This window comes from Trichomycterus rosablanca, chromosome 2, assembly GCF_030014385.1.
Source record: "Trichomycterus rosablanca isolate fTriRos1 chromosome 2, fTriRos1.hap1, whole genome shotgun sequence".
Classification (NCBI taxonomy): Eukaryota; Metazoa; Chordata; class Actinopteri; order Siluriformes; family Trichomycteridae; genus Trichomycterus; species Trichomycterus rosablanca.
This window is the reverse complement of record NC_085989.1, coordinates 2,204,675-2,231,716: the sequence shown is the minus strand read 5'-3', so window position 1 is coordinate 2,231,716 and position 27,042 is coordinate 2,204,675. Positions and strand designations below refer to the sequence as shown.

General features: G+C 48.5%; 1 protein-coding gene across 2 annotated transcripts; it reads left to right on the top strand.

The window, feature by feature from the left end:
• Positions 1–21: 21 nt before the first annotated feature.
• prrc2a (proline-rich coiled-coil 2A) lies at positions 22–25,825 on the top strand. 2 transcript variants are annotated; one of them, XM_063009731.1, is made up of 16 exons: positions 22–103; positions 7,259–7,410; positions 10,487–10,664; positions 10,783–10,879; positions 10,999–11,074; positions 12,275–12,418; positions 12,528–12,778; positions 12,883–12,965; positions 15,152–15,297; positions 15,400–15,502; positions 15,579–15,777; positions 15,996–16,503; positions 16,901–17,151; positions 17,276–17,567; positions 19,192–19,417; positions 19,499–25,825. In XM_063009731.1, exons 2-16 carry the CDS (start codon positions 7,296–7,298, stop codon positions 22,401–22,403), a joined length of 5,574 nt encoding a protein of 1,857 aa, XP_062865801.1. In that variant the 5' UTR covers positions 22–103; positions 7,259–7,295; the 3' UTR covers positions 22,404–25,825. The 2 variants fall into 2 exon arrangements, with proteins under 2 accessions (XP_062865801.1, XP_062865792.1); XM_063009722.1 differs by lacking the exon at positions 22–103 and adding an exon at positions 118–257.
• Positions 25,826–27,042: the final 1,217 nt, after the last annotated feature.

Genomic DNA, 27,042 nt, shown 5'->3' with positions numbered 1-27,042 from the left:
TGACGGCTCTTGTAGTTGACGGATCGGATCCGCTTGTGTAATATTTTATTTTCCCCCTTTTTTTCATTTGTTTTGTGGAAAATAAAGAGAAAAAGGAGTACAAGTAAGCCTGCCTGCACACACATCCACCCGCCTAGAGCAGCACTGATCTGATTAAGACTTGAGATTAATAGGTTTGGTGTAGAGCTGAGCTAGATTTATTAATAATATCAGTACAGCAGCGATTAGAGCATCGAGACGAGTCAGCAAGAGACCAGGTCAGTAACTGCGAGCTTTTTATTCGTAACTAAATCCACATTTTTTTACACATTAATGCTGGTTTGCGGCTGGAAGTGCGGATTGTTAGCGTTAGCACACCGGCTACACAGTGTGTACCTGTATTAACTTCATAATCAGAACTGAAGTGAGGTTTGTACACACACACAGGGTGTGTTTATTATTTAATATTGTTGTGTTTTATTGACGTTAGCGGTGCGGTGAGGCGTTTGTTTTGTTTCGTGTTGTTGCTAGCTAGCTAGCATTAGCGCTAGCCTCCATCCGCGGTGTTGTGGTCCCGACTGTTTTATTAATTTCGCCGTCCTGCCTTACACTCACAGATGTACCCGTGCTACTGAACGCTTTTCATATCAAACATCGTGTCTCCCGGCGTCTAAACGTATAATTTCGTTTGGAAAATCGAATATACGCGGTCGGTCCCTTGGCTACCGAAAACTCAACGGCTGTGTCCCGATTCGCACCCTAATCCACCACGTAGTGCACACCCTACCCGCCGCGTGTCGCTCTAACCTCGCACCCTTTCTAGTGCGCGTGTATGCGGTTTAGGATACAGCCCCCGACTCTTCTGCTAACGCTAACGGCCTTCAGCGTAGCGCCGCCATTTTGTGTTTTGTTCTTGCAAATGAGCACGTTAAACCTGCATTAGGGCTCAAAACGTCTTAAAATGTGATTAATTTGAGTTGTTTTAGGATTATTTTAATTAATTTCGACTGTTATTGTACTTCTGTTAAAATAAATGTACCAGGTGGAAAGCTACATGGTGCTATACTGATATAACTCGACTGATTTTATGAAAATCCACCTTATTTAGTTTTTTTGTTATTATTAGTGCTGGTAGTATTATTAATATTAGTATTAATAATAAAGTTGTAGGTTTTCTGTAATAGATATGTAGTATATATAATATATATGTAATACACACACAGTGTATGTAATATGTATGTGTAATACAACTACAGTAAACATTAGGAACATCAGAACTTTTTAAAGTGATTATTATGATTGAGATGTATTTTATATGTGTGTGTTTTTGCTTGTGTGATTATATTTCACTGAAATACATACACCGATCAGCCATAACATTAAAACCACCTTGTTTCTACACTCATTGTCCATTTTATCAGCTCCACTTACCATATAGAAGCACTTTATAGTTCTACAATTACTGACTGTAGTCCATCTGTTTCTCTGCATGCTTTGTTACCCCCTTTCATGCTGTTCTTCAATGGTCAGGACCACCACAGAGCAGGTATTATTTAGGTGGTGGATGATTCTCAGCACTGCAGTGACACCGACATGGTGGTGGTGTGTTAGTGTGTGTTGTGCTGGTATGAGTGGATAAACACCTCACCTACCCGTGTGCAGCGTCCTGTGACCACCGATGAAGGTCTAGAAGATGAGCGCTCGTCTCTGACTTTACATCTACAAGGTGGACCGACTAGGTAGGAGCGTCTGATAGAGTGGACAGTGAGTGGACATGGTGTTTAAAAACTCCAGCAGCACTGCAGTGCTGAGAATCATCCACCACCTAAATAATAGCTGCTCTGTGGTGGTACTGTGGGGGTCCTGACCATTGAAGAACAGCATGAAAGGAGGCTAAAAAGGCATGTAAAGAAACAGATAGACTACAGTCAGTAATTGTAGAACTACAAAGTGCTTCTATATGGTAAGTGGAGCTGATGAAATGGACAGTGAGTGTTATGGCTGATCAGTGTAGATATCTCAATAATTATAGTCAGAATTAAGGTGTACTCTTGTAACATGGACATCTCCAGTCATCAGTGAATTTCCCCGTCCAAAATAAAACATCTGTCTATAAGTAAAGAAGTATAATAATCATAATAATAAACCATTATTACTGCAGCACTGCTTATAGTGTAGCTGAACTTGTAGACTAAAACAATTTTACGGGTTATAAAAGGTTACATACAATTTTAAGGGACGTCTGGCAATCATTTATTTAAATGACACGTTCGATCAGCGATTATCCTGGTCAGGGCCGCGGCATGTCGACGGGATACCCCGAACAGGGTTACAATCCATCGCAGAGCTTCAGCCTCCAGCTCCAACCCAGACAAAGCCAAACACGCCTGTGTAGACGCTCAGCCGGCTGATAGCACTGCTGAGGTTTGAACCCATCATAGGCTTATGTGCCATACATGTACAATCGACATCATTACTGTTGAGCTTGTTTTTAAAACGGCTCTTTTGGAGTTATAGGATGATTAACACACCGCTCCTGTTATGGCTCGCCACAGCCGTCACCTATGTATCCTCCCGTACTGCATCCATAAACCTCGTCCTTGACTTTGCTCCCTCCTCAGCATCCTCCTCCTCCTCCTCATCGAAGTCTCATCCCTCCACTGCACATACTCGAACCGTCTCAGTCTCCGCTTTGTCCCAAGAACATCCTGCCTGCACCGTCCGTCTAATAAACTAGTTCCCTGTCCTGTCCATCCTCGTTAAATCTGTACTTTTGTGAACTTGTGTAACTGGTGGTGGGAGCTTCCTCACCTGGGTCTCCATCACCAAGATCTGCATCAAAAAACTCAATCAGAACTCAATCATTCCGTCTGTTGACCCGTCGAGGTGGACAAAGCAAATATTAGTCCATTATCAAAGACCCAGCGTGGAACACAGGTAGTACAAACAGGTTTATATTACTCCACAGGGTTAACGCTCTTCGTCACGTCACGTGGGCACCAGTGGGCCGTGGTTCCCGGGTTGAGAACCACTGTTCCATCAGGACCTGCTCGAGGCTGACGACGCCGTTGTGCACATAGAAATAGGGCCGGTTTTTAGCTCTTCGAACAACGTGAGGGTTTGGATTTTCTTTCCAACCTTGGTCCATAGAACACTGTTCCATGCAGGTTTTGGAACAGGTGCACAGAAAGTCATGATTATATATTCAATGACCGGACTGCAGTCCACACACCATCATGATTAGAAGGTTCTAGTGTACGTCCCATACTTGCATCAGCATCTCATCGCCGAAACTGCTTTTCGAGTCGACGTACGAGTCTTTATTTGGGCGAAAGTGCTCGTAATAGTACGCTACCGCGCCCCGCGCAGGATTTGGACTCGTAGTTTAACACGTTCGGCACGACCTGCTGTCGGAAGCTTCGGTAAATACACCGCAGTGCCACGGTTTACACACCGAATCGAATCTGCGTGGGTTCTATTGGCGAGAACTTAAAAAACACACACACACACATCACCCTCCGCTCCGGTGTTGCCATGGCTCCAGCATCTCACATACACACACACACACACACACACACACACACACATATGTACATCATTTATAACGTGTCGCCATGGCAACCACATCCCAGGCAGCTTCTCATCCAGAAAGATCGTCGTACCTTTCCGCAGAGCTCTCGGCTCCGAGCTTCGCGCTCGAACGCCGCTGCTGTCGTCTGGGCCAGTTCCAAGTTCTATACGGCGCAGGTCGGTTGTTCCGTGTCGAACCTTTAGATCCATGGCTGCGTCCCAAACCACACGTGCGCCCGTGCGCTTTGCAGCATCTAGTAGTTGGGTGATATCAAGGTAGTAATGTAGGGACTTCAGGAACAAATGAGACAGTTGGTCTGGGTTAGGGATGTCCCGATCACGTTTTTTTTGTCCCCGATCCGATACCGAGTCTCAAACCGATACTTGTATGCGTGTTGTAACTGTAACAAACTTTTCTGTGCTTGTATCGTGACTATGGTTTGATGGACGTTTCTACGCGTAGCGAGTGTGTTTTGACCCTTTGGGGCTTCCGTAGTGCATGGAATAGCGTGCTCGGCTAACGCGATGACTCTAGCTGTCCGCTATTCGGTACCGTAACAGAAGAAGTTAATAAAGTGTTAAACGCTCCCGACAATTTGTGAATACAGCGTGTATGTATTTATTTCTTTATTAAGCGAGTGCATCACTACCACGCTCGGTTACATAACTAAGCCAATCAGAGCGCTCGATACTGAGACGTCGTTCACTCTTGTAACACGTAAACTCGTAACAGCTGTATTTTATGCTCCTGAAGTTTTCATACTGGGATTAAAAGTTATTGTATTGAAACGCTCGCATCGCAGACGTCACACTTCACTGTTGGACTCTCCGTTCACGACACCTGCTTGACCGCTGACGTAAAACGAAGGATCGGCCTTAGTAAAGCCCATACCGATCGGTTTAAAAAATGCCTTGATCGGGCCCGATTCCGATCTTTGAGATCGGATCGGGACGTCCCTAGACTGCGCCAGTTAACTGCCAAAAGTGTCCTAGTAGGCCTTCAGCATCCAGACGTTTATAAAGCACTTCATCTATAAACAACACTTGTAATCCAGCTTCTCTATTCAAATGTAAACATCAGCTAGATTATAAGTAAATTACGCTATGCCATATACTGCTCAAATCCAGGGTTCGAATACCCAGCGATGCTATTGGTCGGTCACTTGTACCAGTGTTTCCCAACCTTTTTGACACACGGCACATATTGCACATTAGAAAAATCACAAGGCACACCACCAAACAAAAATGTCACAAAAAGTATTGTTGTACTGCCCTCTAGTGGATGAGAATGTAATTGTTCTGCCTGCCACTACACGCCGCTGGCTTAGAGTACCGAATTGGATAATCTCCCACGGCACACCTGATGATTCCTCACGGCACACTTATGTGCCGCGGCACAGTGGTTGGGAAACACTGAATCATACACACAGACATGATTGGCTGTGACCGTACACAATCTAAGCAATTGGGGTGGGTTTATAAAATCGATTTTCCGATTCGAATCGATCTTCATTTGAATCCGATCCGATATCGATTCATATAAACGCGAGATCGATCTTTTAGATACGCCCCTTTTTACGGTGCAGACGGAAATCCGTCACCCCCTTTAACTTCGCGCGACCAGCCAGTGTTCTTTCATGCAACGAGATCTGACCTGCACATCAGTTCAGCATGGCAGAAGCTCAGGTTATGACCACTACACAACTCTTTGCACTGATTTTCGCTCGGCGACGGGTCGGCGCTGGATCCGGGAGGAACTCGGTGTTCGCTCTGCGATCAGAACTCGGCTCTCGATCGATGTGAGGAACAGCGAGGGGAAACACAGGGGCGAGGTTGTAAACAGGTGGAGCGCAATATAGTTTCTATCAGAATACATCAGCACACACGCCAGTTTTACAGTATTTCTGACCTGATCGTTCTCTACAAAACTAAATATTTATTAACCTCCAACTCACTATAGAACGATCCATGCTGCTCGTGTTGCCAAATCCACTCAGATTCATTTATTTCATCAGCGCACAAACTTTCATCTCTCGCTACTTGTTGATGTGCATGTTTGGACGTGGTATCATTAAACCTTTCATCACTTCTCACGTGTGTTTTCGTGACAGAACGTAGTTTTGGAGAGCAGAGAAGCTCGCCTGTGATTCCCCCTGGTGATAGATGGTGTAAAACCCCCCATCGCCCATCAGTCGTGTAGTGTGAACATTACAGCGACCAGGTGTTAATCAGAGTGTCGTGTCGTGTAAACTTGGCATAAGCTGTTCAACAGCCCGGTGTATGTTTACATTACGTTTACACTGTTGTAGCGTGTCAGACTAGAGATGGGACGATCGATCGGCTACGAACCGGTATCGGCCGATTTTTAATCAAAATATGCTATCGGCGATCGGCCGATATTTCCTAAAAGTAGCCGATCCGATCGTGTGATATATAAAGATCACGTTAAGTTAACAGCTCAGTGGATTGATCCAGACTTTGAGCTACGAAGCACCAACCATCACATCACCGTTCATCAACCATCGTACAGAAACCACAGTGAAAGCTCTTCACGACCTAAAATAACATCATTAACTTTGTGCATCGTACATACGATGTAATTTTGCTGATTGTAATATTTACTTTAAAAAGATAATTCAACCCGGTCACATCTGAGTCGATTCTATCAGCACGTTATATAAACTCCTGGTTCACTTTGGTAAATCGTGAGCGGTTCTTACTTGTGATGTAGATGAGAACAGAAGACGTTACAGAGCCAATCAGAGGCAAAAGTTTATTCATTAGCAAATTCGTTAGTTCAGGATCATCTGCTGAACTTTTAGAAAACTTTTAGCTCCTTAGACGGAACGAGTCTGACTCGGTTACAGATCTGTAGTAATATCGGTGTAATGAAGCTTTTTAATGTAAGAGAGTCACACAGAATGTTCTGTAGTAGCTGGTGTTTATTTAAAACCACGACATTTAATTAATAACAGTAAACACGGAGAGATAACCGAGAAGAGAAACTTACGCTTCACATAAAAACGAATCGACTCATGAATCAATGAATCACTTATAGCGGTACTGTGAACAAAGCACTGCTCTGGTTTATCTTCACTGTGAGGCTCTTTTTAAGTTTATTTACTGCTAATTACCCCCCCCATCGGAATCGGCTATCGGCCATCGGCCGATGTCCCTGATAGGAGATCGGAGATCGGAATCGGTGCCAAAAACCCCGATCGGTCCATCTCTATGTCAGACATATAAAATAATAATAAAAAACGAATGTTACTGTTTTCTGTTTTGGATTAATTATTTATGTAAACAAAATACACAAATATTTGTAATAATGAGTGTTTTTTGTACAATTATCACATTCGTTCTCTGAACATCTGCACATATTTAAACAAAACCTGTTAATGTAACTCAAATATGCCTAACTGTGTTGAATCGAAATCGAATCGAATCGGGACCTTGTGAATCGGAAATCAGTGGCGATACCCAGCCCTAGTGGTACTTTTCTCCATTTTAATCTCTCTTTCTGACACACAGTTACAGGCGTTAATTCACTGTCAGAGTTTGTGTTTTATATAGTTCAGAACGGAATGATGTTAAGGGAAAATAAATCGGGTAAATGATTAAATAGGGTAAGAACGGGAAGGACCGCGTGAAGTTCGTAACGTCCTGCTAATGATTCTTTTGTTTGTTTGTTTGTCTTTCCTCCCGTCAGTCTCAGGGTTCATCATACTCAATGAGCGTGCAGCGCAATGTCCGAGCGCTCTGGGCAAACAGCAAAGGGGAAGGATGGCAAAACCAAGTACTCGTCTCTCAACCTGTATGATACCTACAAAGGAAAGAGCCTTGAAGTACAGAAGCCTGTTGGTGAGCATTTACTAGCTTTTGGCGGTCCGTGGCGTACGTCGTATGGCTTTGTAAAACCGTATCACATCTCATCTAATAATAATAATTCTTTCCCAGTAGAGAAACAGTTCAAACAGTAATAAGTTCTAGCTACGACAGAATGCGAACGCTGGTTCATACTGACTCAGAAAAACTCTGAGCTTAGTCATTCATTCATTCATAGAATTCTCTTTGTGTTTGGGTTATTAGTCACAGCTGAGACCACACAGTTCTTTAGTCCCATACCTTCATTCCTCCTGCACACTGTCTGTTTTTATCAGCTCCACTTACCACATAGAAGCACTTTGTAGTTCTACAATTACTGACTGTAGTCCATCTGTTTCTCTACATACTTTTTTAACCTGCTTTCACCCTGTTCTTCAATTATCAGGACCACCACAGGACCCCCACAGAGCAGGTATTATTTAGGTGGTGTTAGTGTGTGTTGTGCTGGTACGAGTGGATCAGACACAGCAGCGCTGCTGGAGTTTTTAAACACCGCGTCCACTCACCGTCCACTCTATTAGACACTCCTACCTAGTCGGTCCACCTTGTAGATGTAAAGTCAGAGACGATCGCTCGTCTATTGCTGCTGTTTGAGTCGCTCATCTTCTAGACCTTCATCGGTGGTCACAGGCGCTGCCCACGGGGCGCTGGTGGCTGGATGTTTTTGGTTGGTGGACTATTATTAGTCCAGCAGCGACAGTGAGGTGTTTAAAAACTCTGTGTCCACTCGTGCCAGCACAACACACACTAACACACCGCCGCCATGTTAGTGTCACTGCATGGGGGGTAACAAAGTATGTAGAAAAACAGATGGACTACAGTCAGTGATTGTAGAACTACAAAGTGCTTCTATATGGTAAGTGGAGCTGATAACATGGACAGTGAGTGTAGAAACAAGGAGGTGGTTTTAATGTTATGGCTGATCGGTGTGTGTGTATAATAGAAAACACACCAACGCCGGGTTTTGCAGCAGCGCCGGTCTCATGTTTCCAGATATCGCTCCCTCACTACGCCGGTGCTTCGGCCCTCGTCGGGTTTCACGAATGTGAGGGGTCAGTGCGATGCGAGATGCTGGAACGCTAACGTGTGGGAAGTGAGACATCAAAGGCTGATACCTGAAAAGCTCGTTGTTCATGTGCGGTGGCCATTGTTTGGTGCATTTCTGCTTTATCGCTTGCAGGCGGGTCATTCCAGCTCAGTTCCACAGGTATTTAAAAAGTGACCACCTGACCATCTCAGAATCTCTTGGAATTCTGTTCATGTGAAATGAAAATATAAAATGGACCGATTGATAAAGACACGGTAGCCGCGAGTCTCGGCTCTGCCGGTCAGCCGGGCCGAGCAGCCACGTGAACGACGATTGGCCTGTCGTTCATATAGGGGCGGGATGCAGTTACGACCTCTGCCGGCTGGTTGATGGCGCCTGCACAGACGAGGAAAGAGTGTAGGTGATGAGATGCGTACGTCTGCTGCCCACGTGTTAGTGGAGAGGAACCACGACGCGTTCGCGCAACTGGACGCGCTAAAAGTCGGGAGTGAAAGGGGAGAGAATGCATGAAAACAAAATATAAAGACGAGATAAAATAAACAGACAAAGTAAAATCCAAATAAATAAATAAATGACCAGTGTTAATTTTGACAGCAAATTTTGATTTAGTTTTAGTCATAATTTAGTCATCTGAATTGTTTGTTTTAGTTTTAGTCTAGATTTAGTCGACTAATTATCATAAGAATATAGTCGACTAAATCTACAGTCGATTCAGTCGACTAAAATACATATTCGTTTGTTTATTAGGATTTTAACGTCACGTTTTAACACTTTGGTTACATTCATGACAGGAACGGTAGCTACTCATTACACAAGTTTATATCGAACACGGTCATGGACAAATTTAGTATCTTCAATTCACCTCACTTGCACGTCTTTGGACTGTGGGAGGAAACCGGGGAGAACATGCAAACTCCACACAGAAAGGACCCGGACCGCCCCACCTGGGGTTCGAACCCAGGACCTTCTTGCTGTGAGGCGACAGCGCTACCCACTTAGCCACCGTGCCACCCTAAATAAATATAAAGGGTGTAAAATGTAAATGCTCCGTCATCAGGTCCCTTAAATGATTTAAGTCATTATATACACTTACACAAAATGACACGTTTTTAACCAGTTATGGAATATTATTAATGTTTGAATGTGCAATACACACAAAACCAGATTTAACTTATTTCAAACATCTTTCTTTACCTGACCTGCTTATTGAGCATAACAATAACACAATAATTTAATGAGCAGTAGTTCCGCTCTGCCTGAAACATATGTGCATTGTTCATAACAAATTGCATATTACGTTCTTTATAAAACTGGGTACCATAAAAGCAGCTGTGCCGTTATGTTGCCATTATACTGCCAGCGGTGCCAGATGTGTTGTGTTTTTACCCGAGATCGCCCCACATGGTTTACTCTTCCTCCCTGCTGACATTGTGGAGTTAATCTAGTTCCATGAGTAAAGAAAGTTCACAGGCCGGTCTGGTCTTCCCGGGTTTAGATCAAACGTGTGCGAGTGTGCTCTTAACGCGGTACCGCAAAAGATCAGTACTGATTGGATGGCTAATCGGCTTGTCCCGCCCCTCCACATACGCTAAAGTAGTTCCGATTGGATCTCTTCCTAACTTGTCCCTACCTTCCACAAAACTGAATCAGTTCTGATTGGATGTCGTCCCTGCCGAACGTTTTCGTCTCGTTTTTATCTTTTTTTTGTCGTTTCTATTTAGTCATCGTCTCGTTTTCGTCCTGAAAAAAAGGTTCGTTGACGAAGACGAAATGAACACTGGATGAAAAACGCTCGATTCATGACATTGTCTGGCTTATATCTCTGGGAAATCATGAGCCATAGGGCTGAATTTATTAAGAAACCTTAAAGAAACGGTTTGCCCGAACCCTGAACGAACCCGGAGATCTTTACACTCGTGGCTCCTCGCGGCCCCTTTTAAGTCGGCGTCGTGTTTCCGTGCCTGACGCGCTCAGTCCCGTCCTGACGCGTTTTTCTTCCCTCAGTTGCCCCTCGTCATGGCTTGCAGTCTCTCGGTAAAGTTGCCTCTGCCCGGCGTATGCCCCCCCCAGCCTACCTGCCCAGTCTGAAGGCGGAGAACAAAGGTAACGACCCCAACGTCACGCTCGTTCCCAAAGACGGCACAGGATGGGCAAGCAAACCGGAAGCAGCGGACCCAAAGAGGTGAGAAACGCGTATATGAACGACGTCTCGGTCGTGCCTGGTGTCTAATAGGATGTATGATGGGGCTTTTCGGTTAATAAAAGTAGTTCTAAACAGCGTGTTTCGATTCCGCCCGCAGTACCGATGTATCGTCAGCACCGCAGCCGGAGTCGCAGCAGCCTGCGGCTTCACAGACGCCTGCGCCGAGCCTGCCGAGAACCCCGCCGGCTCAAGAGGTGCGGTTCAGCTTCACACCCACGCCGTTAAGATGCTGATGTGGTTCAGGCTGAAACACAAGCAGGTTTTTTATTAATAGAACTATAAGAACTGTCCCTCTGATTCCATTCCATTCCAGGCCCAAACTACAGCTCCAGTCGCAGGGACAAAGTCATGGGCTCAGGCCAGTGTTACACTTGGAGTACAAGGAGATGGTAAGTCGTGCTTCACCTACGAGAACACGTTCACGCCGTTCTGATTGCACAGATGTTTTAAGGGAAACCTCTACGTGGATGAATACACTTATACGGGATGCAAATTTTGTCGGTTTCCGTTAATCGATAATTCACGAGCTTGTTGCGTCTCATCACGGTAGAAAAGAATCTTCTATCTAGCTAACATTTATGTTTTACATAAAACATGATGCACCATGTTGACACCAAACAACTTTTGTGTGGAATGTTCCATTGTTTACACCGATCAGCCATAACATTAAAACCACCTCCTTGTTTCTACACTCAGCTCCACTTACCATATAGAAGCACTTTGTAGTTCTACAATTACTGACTGTAGTCCATCTGTTTCTCTGCATGCTTTGTTACCCCCTTCATGCTGTTGTTCAGTGGTCAGGACCCCCACAGGACCACCACAGAGCAGGTATTATTTAGGTGGTGGATCATTCTCAGCACTGCAGTGACACTGACATGGTGGTGGTGTGTTAGTGTGTGTTGTGCTGGAGGTTTTAAACACCGTGTCCACTCACTGTCCACTCTATTAGACACTCCTACCTAGTTGGTCCACCTTGTAGATGTGAAGTCAGAGACGATCGCTCGTCTATCGCTGCCGTTTGAGTCGGTCATCTTCTAGACCTTCATCAGTGGTCACAGGACGCTGCTCATCCACGGGGCGCTGTGGGCTGGATATTTTTGGTTGGTGGACTATGGTCAGTCCAGCAGCGCTGCTGTGTCTGATCCACTCATACCAGCACAACACACTCTGCAGTGCTGAGAATGATCCACCACCTGTGGGGGTCCTGACCATTGAAGAACAGGGTGAAAGGGGGCTAACAAAGCATGCAGAGAAACAGATGGACTACAGTCAGTAATTGTAGAACTACAAAGTGCTTCTATATGGTAAGTGGAGCTGAGTGTAGAAACAAGGAGGTGGTTTTAATGTTATGGCTGATGTTATGACCCACACATTGTGTATAACATCTAAATAAATAAACTTTCTCGTTATCGATCAGTCATCGGCGTCCCTAATTACGAAGCAGATCTACGGCCGAATGCAGCAGCGTTCTCACCTCGTACCTGGATCCTTCTGTTGCATGGAGACTCTCTAATTAATAAAAATGCACGTTTGGCGCATGTTTAAGGTCCAGACCTTCATAATTGCTCACTTGTGGCTCTGTGCAGGTGGAAGGGGATCAAACCAACCGTCGCCATTCTCTCGCGAGGAATTTCCTACCCTGCAGGCGGCGGGAGAGCAGGACAAAGCTGGCAAAGAACAGGCCACTGCAGATCAGTGGTATGGGCCAGGACCAAGCCTCCGCCCCCAGAGTGAGCACGTTACCGAGCGTTCCTCCCCCTTAACGTACTCGCACGTGATCCATGAACGCCGCGCAGGTCCTCCTCACTAACCCGGTCTCTCGCTTCCTCTCCCATCTAGATGTGACGAGCTGGCGGGACGGTGGGGGCCGCGCACCGGCGCCCACCGTGGCCGGGGAGGGGGTAGCGGAAGGCGGAGTCGGGGTCGGGTGCACCATGGCGATTGAGGGCGCGGCTGGGGCCCCTCTCCTCCAGAATCCGCCGGCGCACGGGCCGCCCAGAAACGCTCCCGCCGGCAGCCCCGCCCTCCCCCTGCCCCAGCCTGCGGTCGGCCCGCAGTTCCCTCCGTACAGAGGAATCATGCCTCCCTTCGTAAGCATCCCCAGCAGTCCATTATTATCATCATCGTTTAAATCCGTGTCCATATTCGGAGCTCTGATCTGATCTGATTCTCTTCTGTTTGTGCTTCCCTGTAGATGTACCCGCCGTACCTGCCCTTCCCACCACCGTACGGTCCACAGGGACCCTACAGGTTCCCAGCACCCAGCGAGGTCCCCAGGTAAGACGTGCGAGCGGTGTAGTCCCGCACGTTGCAGCTCCGCGCACACGCGGTCGGCCGTATCCGAGGGAGGGACGGTCGGACAGGGTCTCCGCCCGTCCGGACGCCTGTGTGAGTGGCGGGGGTGGAGTCACAGCGAGCCGCAGATGGGGCTTTTGCACCACAAGAACCACGGTTCTTGAACCGGTCCTGTTCAGGTGTTCTGTAGAGAACCGACGCGCGTCTCCGCCAGTTTTTGAGAACCGAGCCTGCGTCGTCTACGGTGGGCGTTGCTTAATGAAAGTTGAGAGTAGTAATATCATGGCGGAGCGTGTCGATTATCTGTGGGGATTTGTGCTGTTGTGTAAACTAGGGCTGCAACTAACTTATTTTAGTAGTCGACTAATCTGACGATTATTTTTCCGATTAGTCGACTAGTCGACGATTATTTATGTCATACCCTCCATCTCTGCCTTAACATAACAAAACCCTGTTATGTTATTTAAGTTCCAATATCAAATTAAAACAATGACCCATGAAACATGAATATGAAACTTAAGCTTGATAGTTTAATTAAATATATTTGGAACATTAATACACAATCACAATAAAAAAAATGCAATTAAATAAGAAAGCTTATTATGTTTCAGAAGTTATCACTCTGGAAGTCAAAAACATTTATAACGTGGTTGAGAAACATGTGAACGCTGTCTGTGAAGATCTCAGCCGTCTGATGGGTGCATGAACCTCTTCTCTTCTCATCCACACTCCATTGCTTAGTGCTATTAATAGAAAGAGCAAAAGAGAAACCATAACAGGTTAAATATCTTAACTGAATTATCTGCTGAGCTAACTAGCTAGCATTAAGTGGATGAGGCTTATTATTTAGAACGGATGCTCTCATTAACGAGAGCAAAAATATGGAAGACGAGACAGGGTAACGTTAGGCTATAATGTTAATGTTAATCAAAGCGGTGTAAAAACGTACCTGTCGTGAAACCACGACTCTGCTCTGTAGCGTCGGCGTCCAGCTCGTTTCTTCGGGTTATTTTGGCCGAAATGCTCCTGAAATACTTTAGAAAGTTTCGGTCCCTCTAGCTTCGCCTCTCTGTCTTCATAAGCTCCGCGCTGCGCCATGGAAACGACGCTGCGCCCCCTGCAGTCCCTTTAGTGCGTTGCAATAATAACGACGCGTCGACAATTCAATTCCACGTCGACGTTATCGATTATGTCGACTAATCGTTGCAGCCCTAATGTGTAACCGGCGTCGATCAGCTGTCGGTGATAAGAAGTTGTTGTTTTTTTTTAGTTCGTTGACCTGAGAGGAGTTTTGCGCTTCGCTCTCACCGCGACTCTCGGCGCAGATAGCCGATTTGCTCAGCGATCGGCTCGAGCGATAAAACGTCACTAAAGTTCCACAACACGAACAAACATCCATCTGTGTGAAATAACCATCAAATCTACTCTAAAATACAACATGTATCTGTGTTTAGCTGGATTTACTTCTCGTGTGGTGTTTATGCAGCTCGGGGTTCTGAATCTTCTCGGGAGAGTCGATACAACAGTTAGTTCCGACCTTACAATCTGATTGGTTGAGAAGCGTTCTAACCGTGCTGATATTGGTGATAACAGCGCGGCCTTTTCACACCACAACTGTATTACTCCGCTGACGCGTTGCCATTAACGACCGACAAGCTTCATGCACACAAACGCGCACGCAGGCGACACCGACTTTTTTCCCGATCGTGTTTTAAATCCGTTATCTGATATACAATCTAGCGCAGTGTGTAGGGAACATTAATGTGTTTGTAACGCGAACAGTTAGCTTAATAGCCCAGTTAACAGCTTTTAAAAGTTCTGTTATCACCCATAATCCTTTGGTGTGTGCGAGAGGTTTTTTATTTCTTGCCTTTTTCTTCTTCTTGTTGTTCTTACCTCCCTGAAATGAGTTTTTGCAACTTGGGATGTCTGCTTTGTAGTGTTAAACTTTATATTCGTTGTGGAACTACTTTTTGGCGGAAGGTATTGTCAATATTAAAGCATATTTATTAGTTCGCGAACCAGAACCGGAACCGTTCCGCGTCGGTGGAAAAGGGGGTAAGATAGACACGTGTCTGAAGGGTCGTGCACGTGGCAGCAGATTCTCAATGGGGAATCGGATATACTTGTAGTCCTTGGTGTCTAAATCGTTCCCGTCCTCTCCTCAGATTCTCTCGCGGGCAGGGCGGACCCGCACTAGACGGGCGGCCCTCCGGCCCCCGCGGCGAGGCGGTTAAACGTCCCCCGATCCTCAAACAGGACGACCTGAAGGAGCTGGACGAGCTCGACCACGACGGAGACGACGGCTGGGCTGGTAAGATCGATCCCCGAACCGCCTCGGCATGTCCCCGACGGGTGTACGTAAACGTCCGACCTCCCAGATGTGCCATTCATGTCGTTCTTGTTTTTAAATCAGGGGCGCAAGAGGAGATCGACTACTCGGCCAAGTTGAAATTCAGCGACGACGAAGGGGACGACGACCGGGCCGAGGACGAGACCGAAAGCAAAAACGGAGTCCGGTACGTTGCCCGAAAACGTCTCGATTACGCCAACGCGCGCCGCCGTCCGTATCTGAACGCGCGCCTCTTTCTTTAGGGAACCGAACGAGCAGCAGAAATCCCAGGAAGGACCTGCCCCCGCTTTACGTTCCAGGGCGTCCGAGAGCAGCGGGAGCACACGCCGCACCCCTCCCGTGAGCACCGACGAGGTTCCACCAGCCTCCTCCGGGAAGCCGGGTTGGGCCGAGGAGGAAGGAGGCAGCTGGGGTGATGCGTCGGCGGCCGCGCCCTATCAGGTAAGACCCTGGGCCCTCTTCTTTCTACCTACTACCAGCAGGTACATGTGGAACACCGCTGCTTAATTCATGCCCCACTTTGAAATAAGGGGGTCTCACTTCCCAGACCTTGGTAAGAGACCGTTGTTCCATAAGTTACCCGCTATACACAATCGGTTACGTCTAAATGTGTGGGTGGGATCGCAAATCCGTTCAACATGTACTCTTGCCGTTTACAGGAGCGCGCCCCGAACCAGTCTGCCCCCCAGAAGCCGCCCACCGCTCCGCCCCAGCAGCAGACGGGACCCGCGCCCCCTCCGCCGTCCGCCCCGCCGAACCAGGCGCAGGGCGAGGACGAGGACGAGACGTGGCGCCAGCGCAGGAAGCAGTCGTCCACCGAGATCTCGGTGGCGGTGGAGCGGGCCCGGCGCCGGCGCGAGGAAGAGGAGCGCAGGATGGAGGAAGAGCGGCGCGCCGCCTGCGCCGAGAAGCTGAAGAGGCTGGACGAGAAGCAGCAGCAACAGCAGCATCAGAAGCCCGCCGCCGCCGGAGAGACCCCCGCCACCAGTCCCACGCCCTCCCTGCCCGCCTCGGCGTCCTCCCCCGGCGCCAGTCAGCCCCCGTCGCCCTGCGTGGACACGGAGGAGCCGCCGCTCTCGTCCTCGCAGACGGGGGGCGCCGCGCTGACCCTGAGCGCTAATAACAGGCAGAGGGCAAACAGCAACAGCAGCCACGACTCCAACACTGGTTAGTTTAGGATTTCTTGAGCTTTTATTATTAATTAACTTAGTGTAAAAGCGATAAGGCGCTATTAAAACCTCTGTCGGACCTGTAAATGTATTTAAATGTACAAAGTGGATGATTATTTTATAATGATAAACACAAACAGCCCAACAGCGACCCCTACAGTCTGGGTCCTGGAGCAGCTCCAGGGTATCTTGCTTTTGCGCCCCTCTAGTAAGGAGTCTGTGCCCTGGTTTGTTTGTTTCCTTCAAGTGCTCAGTGTTTCTCCATCTCCTCAAACGTGCAGAAGATAGATTGGCTCTTCTGAGTTTGGGTATACGAGTCAGGTAGGGTCCACACTAACCCCCCGACCCGATTACGAAGCCGAATGAGTGAGGCTCGCTTGTCTTTTCTCCTCCAGACTCGCAGCAGGTTGCTCAGCCTCTCGCCCCCCAGCATCAGCCGCCTCATGAGGTCATGCCACCGGTGGAGGTCAAGGAGGAACCCGTGTCCGGCGGCCCGCACGTCCGCAACAGCGGCGGCCGGAACGACGAGCCCGTGAAGGTGGAGGCCATTTCGGGAGGAGCTGCGAGGCAGGGGGGTGGAATGTCCGGCCAGGGCTTCTCCAAATACCAGAAATCCCTCCCACCTCGATTTCAGAGGCAGCAGCAGGTTCGTATCGGGGTTTTTCCTGCTAAAAAAAAAATAAATATAAGCTTTTAAATGTATTCAGTTTATTCCTGCATTATGATTCGCCTACACGTGAAACCTGATCTTCCTCTGATCTGTGCTTCAGGAGCAGCTCCTCAAACAGCAGCAGCAGTGGCAGCAGCAGCAGCAGCAGCACAGCCAGGTCGCCCAAGTCCAGCTCCAATCCCAGGCTCCCCAGCAGGGCCCCGCTCCCGGCGCCGCACCACAGTCGGGCCCCAAGCAGCCCGCTCTCTACCCGCCCGGCTCCATGGCGCGTCCGCCGCCCCTGACCATGAACTTTGATCCTCGCTGGATGATGATGCCCTACATGGATCCGCGCATGATGCAGGGTCGTCCTCCGCCCATGGATTACTACACGCCCAGCATGCACCCCACCGGTACAAGCATAACCACTCATATGGAACTACACAGACAGACAGACATATAGATAGAAGGATTGGTAGACATATAGACATAGACAGATAGACAGACAGACGGACAGACAGATGGACAGACAGACATAGACAGATAGATAGAAGGATTGGTAGACATAGACAGATAGACAGACAGATAGACAGATGGACAGACAGACATATAGACAGATAGATAGAAGGATTGGTAGACATATAGACATAGACAGACAGACAGACAGATAGACAGATGGACAGACAGACATATAGACAGATAGATAGAAGGATTGGTAGACATATAGACATAGACAGATAGACAGATGGACAGACAGACATATAGACAGATAGATAGAAGGATTGGTAGACATATAGACATAGACAGATGGACAGACAGACATATAGACAGATAGATAGAAGGATTGGTAGACATATAGACATAGACAGATAGACAGACAGATAGACAGATGGACAGACAGACATATAGACAGATAGATAGAAGGATTGGTAGACATATAGAGATAGACAGACATATAGACAGATGGACAGACAGATGGACAGACAGACAGACAGATAGAAGGATTGGTAGACATATAGACATAGACAGATAGACAGACAGATAGACAGTCAGATAGATAGATAGATAGATAGATAGATAGATAGACATATAGACAGACAGACAGAGAGATAGATAGACAGACAGACATATAGACAGACAGACAGACGTATAGAGATAGATAGACAGATAAACAGGTGGGTAGGTAGATAGACAGACATAGGCAGAGAGATTGGTAGACAGACAGATGGATAGAAGGACTGATGGAGATATAGACAGATAGCTAGGCAGACATATGCAGATAGAAGGATTGGTAGACAGACAGATAGATAGATAGAAGGATTGATAGACAGACAGCTAGATGGACAGACAGACAGGTAGATAGATAGAAGGATTGATAGACAGACAGCTAGATGGACAGACAGACAGATATAGATAGACAGACAGCTAGATGGACAGACAGATAGATAGATAGACAGACAGCTAGATGGACGGACAGACAGATGGCTAGATAGACAGACAGACAGACAGATAGTTAGATAGACAGATAGATAGAATGATTTATAGATATATAGAAAGACAGACAGATAGGTAGATAGACAGATAGATAGAATGATTTATAGATATATAGAAAGACAGACAGATAGGTAGATAGAAAGACAGACAGATAGGTAGATAGAAAGACAGACAGACAGATAGGTAGATAGAAAGACACAGACAGATAGGTAGATAGAAAGACACAGACAGATAGATAGGTAGATAGAAGGATTGATAGACAGATAGATAGACAGCTAGATGGACGGACAGACAGATAGATAGATAGATAGACAGCTAGATGGACGGACAGATAGATAGATTGTATTAGTACACTATAAAGATTCACAGTATACAAACCAATATCTGCATAACAACACACTGCAACATCAGGGTCTGTGGGAACATTTTGAGACGTAATTTGGTATAAATTGTAAAGTATAAATTATACGATGTTCTACAGTTTAAAGATAAATGTGAGGATGATGAATACGAACTTCCTGTTGCCTCTGATTGGTGTTTCAGGGTTGATCAGTCGAGAGCGCTCCGACTCCGGCGGCTCCGGTTCAGAGCCCTTCGACAGGCAGCAGCACGGAGGTCCTCCTCATCCTCATCGCGGCACACCCCCCATGGATCCTAAACTAGCCTGGGGACCCGAGGTCTTTCCGGGGGCCGGCGAGGGTCGGCCCCTGAGCTCCCCTTTAAGGCAGAAGCAGGCTCTGGAGGAGGAGGAGATGACCAAAGGACCCAGGTAAATACTTCATTATGGCTCATATCACTGTCGGGCGCTTTGAAGGTGAGCTAATGCGTTTTTTTTTTTTTTTTGCTGTAGGAGTGACACTCCGCCGGTGCGCCTTCGCGACGGAAGCGCAGGTCCCGTCCAGCCGGTCGTCGTGGGTGCTAATTCTCCTCCCGGCTCCTCCGATCAGGCCGTATCGCCCGTCGGGACTCAAGTCGGGCATCACCAGCCGTTCCTGGCCGGGCGAGGGAACTACGGCAGCTTCCCCGACGGCGGATCCAGGATGGTGTCTCACCCGCAGCAGAGAGGGAACGGCGCGGGAGAGCCGCGCGGCTTCGGCCGTCAGGACGACGGGCCTCAGGGCGGCCAGCAGGGTCAGATCTGGGGCGCCCCGCATCCACACTACGACCGCAACGGCCGCCCCGATCTCCCCTCCCTGGAGAGCAACCCCCATCTGCAGCAGCAGCAGCAGCAGCAGCAGCAGCATCACGCCCATCCCGGCCACCCCCCACATTTCTCTCTCCATCAGCACAGACAGGAGAACGGCCGCGAGCCCAAGAAGAGCGACGCCTCGCCCCCGCTTCAGCAGCCTCCGCTGTCCGTGTCCTGCTCCTCCTCTTCCTCCGCCTCTTCCGCCAGAGAGGACGGCATGGGGAAGCAGGCGCCGCATCACCCCCCGCCGCAGCACGAGCACGACCCCGGGGCCGGGAACGCCCTCGGGCGGAAGCAGGACAAATCCGGGAATCCCTACGCCCCCTCGCAGTCCCAGCACCACCCTAAGGCTAACCCTCGCAATCGCGAGCAAAAGACTGAGACCCAGTGGGGCCCCAGACCCGGGAGCAGCAATGCGGGAGGAGCTCAGAACAGAAAAGGAGGGAGCGGAAACGCACGAGGGGAAGAATCGAGTCATCCCATGGGCGATAAGCCTGCCGTCCAGTCAGGCGGGGGTCACACGGGCAAACGAGTGGGGCCTATCAAGCGACCGGTGCTGAAGGAAATGAAAAGGGACGAAGGCGAAGGAGGGGAGAAAAACGCCGCGAAAGATAAAGAGCAGGATTCCAGTCAGGCGGCAGCCAAGCCGGACGTCACGTCTGGACCCTCTGCGAAGGACGAATCCGCTCCCTCTGGAAAGCCTAGAAACGGCGGAAAGGAGCGCGGCGCATCCAGTAAAGCGTCCAAAGAAGGGGACGGCGCCGTCCAAGCGCCCGGATCTTCCGCTCCCCCGCCGCCCAGACGGGACCGGGAGCATTCCTACGAAAGAAACAGCAGCGCCGCTTACCACGCCGGGTCCTCCCGAGGCAACCGGGCTAACCGCGGAAGAGGAGAGTTCTACGGGCGAGGCAGGGGCTACAGAGGAAGCTACTCGGGCGGCGGGCGAGGCCGACCCGGGGGCAGGAGCGGCCGAGACTACAGGTCGAACCCCGGCGCGGGATTCCAGCAAGGCTCCTCCAACCAAGACTTCAAGAGGGAGGCGATGTCAGGGAGACGCGGCCACCCGAGCTCCCAGTCCAACCCGGGTAGAGCCAGGAACCACAGCGAGACCCGGAGCGAGGGCTCCGAGTACGAAGAAGTCCCCAAAAGGAGGCGGCAGAGGGGGTCCGAAACGGGCAGCGAGAGCGCCGCGAGCGACAAGGAGGATCGCAAAGCCAACAAGAAAGCGGCGGGCGAGAACGCGGCACCGGGCAACGCCTCGTCTTCGGCGCAGCCGAGAAACGCTCACGCCAGGGTGTTCACGCCCAGGGGCGTGCCGTCTAGACGCGGCAGGGGCGGAGGCGCCGCCGGAGGAGGCGGCTACAGGAATTCCGGCGGCCCCCCCGGAGCGTCCGGCGGACACCGCTCCGGCTCGGGCGGCTCCTCTCAAGGTCCGCCCGTCAAAACGCCCGCGTCGGGGCGGAGGCAGCAGGCGCCCCCTCAACAGTCCACGCCGAAAGATCCGAATCGGGGATCGAACGGGGAAAAGAAGGAGAAATCTGCGGAGCAAGTTCAATCCCAGAGTCAAGCCGTAACCCAGTCCGTTCCTCCAGCACCCGCGACTGGCCAGACCGGTGCCGAAAATGGCGTCCAGGTGTCTTCGGTCAACGCGAATTCGAATTTCACCGGCCCCGCGGGTAAACCGGCTCCTCTGGCAAATCCGGACGGGCGGAACGTGATGCACAGGGGATTCGAGCGCCCCCCTCGGCGCAGGCGTTCCGGACGCATCCAGCATCAGCAGGACAAGCCCCCTAGATTCCGCCGACTGAAGCAGGAGCGCGAGAACGCCGCCCGGATCAACGGAAGCACCGGAATCATCGAAGTGGTCGGTGGGCAGCAGCAAAGGTCCGGGTCGCCGGGCCATAATTCGGCGCAAGAAGCGGACGCCACGTCCGGCGTTCCCATCACCACCAGCACCAGCGTCAACGTGAACCACAACGTCTCAGCCACCACCAGTAACAACACCAACAACAGCGCCCATCTCGGTGGGGGTGGGAACCCAAATTTAAACAGTCACCATCACCAACATCACCATCACAGCAACTCCGGAGTGGCCCATCCTCAGCACCACCACAACCACAACCCGGTCGGCGGCGCCAAATCGCCGGACGTCTCCAACCACAACTCTGACCAGGCCAACGAGGAGTGGGAGACCGCCTCGGAGAGCAGTGACTTTACCGAGTTCAGAGAGCGAGAAGGCGGCAGGGGCGGAGGCGGCGGGGGCAAACCGTATTCCTCGTACCATCACCACCATCCTTCGGGAAGAGGAGGCGGCGGAGGCGGCGGCGGCGGCGAGCGAGACATAACCGCGAAAGAATTGTCCGCCAACAAGAGGAGCTTCTCCAGCCAGCGCCCGGGAATGGAGCGGCAGAATCGCAGGGTCGGCGGCGGAGGCGGCGGAGGAGGAGGAGGCAGAGGCCCCCGAGGTCCGCCCGGAGGCGGCGGTCCGGGAGGTGTCGCCAGCAACGGAGGGCCTAACCGCGGCGAGAGGCGCGGCGCTTGGTCGTCCCCGAAGAACAGGAAGTGAATCCTCCGGGCTTTTAAAGTTGGAAACATTTCAAACGATCTCCGCCCGCTCGTCTCTCACGTTTCAATTCTGACCCCCCTAACATATTACCATATTATTATTATTATTATTATATTATTATAATATTATTATTATTATTGTCGTATGAGTTCGGAAGATGGCGTACACACTCATCGTAGCTCCCTACGTTCGTTGCTTCGCCTCTCCCCCGCGTTGGCATTAGAAGCACAATCTGGCATCGGACGGGCGCACGGATACACCGGCGTGTGAGCGCAGACGCGTTCGTCAGTAGCAGAATCGATCGAGTCTTCAGTCTTCAGCTCGAAGTCTCACCGCCCCACCAAACCCCCTTATTTCTTTGCGTCCTTTAACGTCATTGTTTAATAATCTATCAGTTCTAAAGTTGTAGGGTATTATTGTAATACAAAATCCTTGCAAAGCACGTCATTAAAATGCATTTTTATTAATAAACACCGCTGATTTTCTTTCTCCTGTTTTAAGTTTGTGCTCGCCGGCGTTGATTCCATTTCTAATCTGGATGTAGATCCGTATCCAGATGTTTAGCGTTGTGGTTGGAACGATGCCGTTTGCTTTCTATCATCTATTCATCCTCGGTTCCTTAAACTGGCAGCGCAAGTCGATACTAAACACATCCATCAGTTCACGAGTACGGACGTCTCGGCCCGATATCCAGGCCTGTCGATACGAATTCCAATTTTTGGCAAATAATAAAAAATATATAATAATAAAAATAATAAAAACAAATAATAAAATATATAATGTGCCCCTGTACCCCCCTGTATGGGTAGATCACTGGATCTGTGACGTTAACCGTCACTTAACAGTTCCTGCTTGGTTCACGTCAGTCGAAACGTGGCATCAATGAGAGGAAGCATTGCTGTACTCCTGATGCACACTTTGGGCGTGACCGTCCACGAATTTCGTCCCGTGTACCCAAATCATCCGATTGGCATCAGATCTGATTTATTTTATTTTTTTAAACCAGCTTGTTTGGTCACCGTGAGAACGTCTGCGTTGATCAGTACTGGTATCGGCAGGCTCAGATCTGTGGTATCAGGACGTCCCTGCTTTTATAACTTCCTTTAATACCTTAATATCTCATGCTCGTCGTCCCCTTCCCTCCTGCTTCCGGCTGCTTCTACAGAATCGGGGCTGATGCAGGGCCCAAAACGAAAGATTGGATCACACACACGCTACGTTTTTAAGTTTTGTTAGTCTTAAGGGTGTTTATTTCAGACTAGTATCTTTATCTGCTGATGCTCATGTTTTCTTTCACTGGAATTTAATTCCATGATGCCGGGGCGTGTCAACTCGTTTGTTCTAAATCTTCTTGGGCTTTAGTCCCTCTCCTGGATCATCCAAGAACGTCATTTTATACCATTTTAACGCTTTTCAGGCTGTACCCCTGTATGGGTAGATCAGTACTGGATCAGTTCCTGCTTGGTTCACGTCTGTATAATCGAAACGTGGCATCAATGAGAGGAAGGAGATTTAATACACACGAGACTCCCAGCAGACGTACTAGATGAAAGCACGATCATTTTTCTACACTCGTACTTATCGAAATCGCTCCTGACATCGTTTCTTGTAATCCCCCAAATTACAAATGCGACGCTCAGCTGCTTCAGCCCGTTCACTGCAATCCTCCTTCCAGAATTCTGTCCTGATGCACACTGTGGGCCCGCGACCATTCAGGAATTCCATCCGATTGGCATCAAATCATATTTACTTTTGTCATCGACACGCTGACTTTTTTATACACCAGCTAGTATAGTGTGTGAGAACGTCTGCATTTATCAGTACTGGTATCGGCAGGCTCAGATCTGTGGTTTCAGGACGTCCCTCCTTATAACTGCCTTTATTAACTTAATATCTCATGGTCGTCGTCTCCTTCCCTCCTGCTTCTACAGAATCGGGGCTGATGCAGGGCCGAAACGAAAGATCGGATCGCACACGCTTCATTTTTCAGTCGATGCGCTTGCATTGCTTTGTTTGTTTGTTAGGGTGTTTCTTTCAGACTAGTATCATCTGCCGACGTTACTGGAATTTAATTCCGTGATCCCGGGTCGTATCTACTCGTTTGTTCTGACTCTTCTTGGGCTTTAGTCCCTCACCTGGATCATCTAAGAACGTCATTTTATACCATTTTAACGCTTTTCCTTCAGCGGAAGCGAACAAAGCCGCATCTTTTTTGACCGTGCCGATCGTTTAAAGCTCGCTTTACAGCTTAATTTACACTCCGAGTGTACGTTTATCATCTGTTACTCTCACTTTATGACCGCTGGAACGTCTACTCGTGATCCTCTGGGTTCCATTTCGACTCGCGCGGACAGTAAATATTGTGCTACTGTGCTGGATTACTATTCATTTAGTTTTCAGAATGTACAGCGTTCAAATGAAAGTAGACTAGGCTTTAATCCTACGCTCCGCTTCCGGTCTCTTCCATGCTGTCCAGTTTCGCACGCCGTCGCACTGAAACATTCAAGTCTTCGCCAAGGAAAAGTGTTACGAGATCCGAGATCTGACCTGGTTTCCGGTGTGTACGTGCTGTCCAGGGCTAAAGCTTCATGTGGTCCGGATGTGGTCCGTTCCGCTCGGCGTCGGTTCTCACTGCTGTAAGTTGGGGTTCGTTTCCCGCGGATGTCGTGTCTGGAGAGCAGCTTCGCGAAACTGAACGGACCGTACGAGTGTCCAGGGCATTTCTATCGTACGTCCGACGTTTATGTACGTTTATGTTTAGTGGGCAGAGGTGTACGTGGAAACGATGGCTCGTTTTCTTCGTTCGTGACGAACCTAGGATGTCTTAGCCGTGCCGCTCGTGTACGTTCACGGATATGCATTCGAGAGTGTGCGTTTATTCGGATGAAGTACTCGCGGTAAAATTAAATGACCTTTTTCAGGGTATATTTTGTGTTCGCGCCCTCACGTCTAAGCAAGCATGGACGCCTCGTCGGGCCGCGTAGAGAGTCTGGTCTCTGTTTGCCATGTATTCCCCCAGCTCCTATTTATCCTTCCTTCTTTTCTTAACCTTTAGCTATTTATCAACGTGGTCATTACTGTATTTACACATCTTTAATAAATAAATAAAGAAATACTACCCATTAAAGTGTATTCCTGGAATACTTCGAGATTGTACTATACTTCTGACCTTACTACGGTACCTGCAGTGGTTACAGCTGTTCTAGCATTTATGCTTTATTACCGAGGCCTCGATTATACACACACACACACACACGTATGTATACTGACTGGTCTGTATCAAAGTCTGTCCACCCCAACTTACATTCCCACAAGCAAATGTTGCCATTTTTAAGTTCAAGGGAGCAATGTACAAGCAGAGAAGTGTCTTATTATAATAAAGTATACAGAGAAAAGAATTAAATAAAAATCTTTTGTTTTAATTCAACGTTTGTGTGGTCTTTTCTTGGTTTGTATTTATTTGTAGGGGACAATCTGGGGACATACTGGGACCCCCTGTATGTTAGGATGCTTAGAATTATCCTTACATACAGTATATGCTACACAAAATTAAATAAGAGCATAATCTGTACAGTCACTTTACACACACACACACACACGTCCTTTCTGCGTGGGTTTACTCCGGGTGCTCCGGTTTCCTCCCACGGTCCAAAGACGTGCAAGTGAGGTGAACTGGAGACACTAAATTGTCCATGACTGTGTTCGATATAAACTTGTGAACGGATGAATCTTGTGTAATGAGTAACGACCGTTCCTGTCGTGGATGTAACCAAAGTGTAAAACATGACGTTAAAATCCTAATAAACAAACACACACACACACCCATAATTCCTTTTTTATAATACAGTATAATACTATTATAAGACTTATCTGAAATGTATCCATGAGCGCCCAGGTGGCGCAGCAGGATGTTCCACTAGCACACCAGCGCCGAGATCCTGAACTCCTCAGTGTTGCCACGGGTCGGCTGGGCGCCATCTAGCGGGTGTAATCGGCGGTGCCTGCAGCAGACACGTCTCTGCTAGGGCGGGATGGCCGGACTATGTGGGCGGGGTCTTCAAACGCTGTGTAAGGACCCTGATTGGCAGATATAGAGGCGTCTGTGCAGAGTGCATGGGTGAAAAAGGGTTCCGCTAAGGGCTGGGTGCGAGTCGGAGGAGGCGTGAGCAGCAATATACCCACATCGACTGCAGAAAAACAGGCATTCCCAGTAGCGGAGGAAAAATAGACTATGCATAAATAAAATAAATCTATAATACTTCTCTTTTTTTGGGACAGTATCACACTGAATGCTGTTGAGCTGATTGATTGATTACTTTATTGATCCCCGAAGGGAAATTGCGGTGTTGCAGCAGCAATTTACAATTATCACAAACATCACACAACAACATTACAATGTAGTACAGGAGAGAATAAAAAAGGTATAACAGTAATGTAATACAAGTAAGATATAAAAATATAAAAAATATAATAATATAGAAATATAAGACATCTAACAGAACAAAAAATAAAAATGGGGGGTTAGACTAAAAGGTGCAGTTATAGACATTGTGTGCAATTAGGGTTGTGCAAATAAAAACAGTACCATGTACGCTGCTCAGGTGGCGCAGCGGTAAAAAGACACGCTGCAACCAGGGCT

Bases quoted from the DNA above. Each gene is read 5' to 3' on its own strand.
- prrc2a (XM_063009731.1), top strand. From the start codon at position 7,296: ATGTCCGAGCGCTCTGGGCAAACAGCAAAGGGGAAGGATGGCAAAACC. The intron at 11,075-12,274 runs GTAAGTCGTGCT...GGCTCTGTGCAG, and splicing joins ACTTGGAGTACAAGGAGATG to GTGGAAGGGGATCAAACCAA. The intron at 16,504-16,900 runs GTTAGTTTAGGA...TTTCTCCTCCAG, and splicing joins CAGCCACGACTCCAACACTG to ACTCGCAGCAGGTTGCTCAG.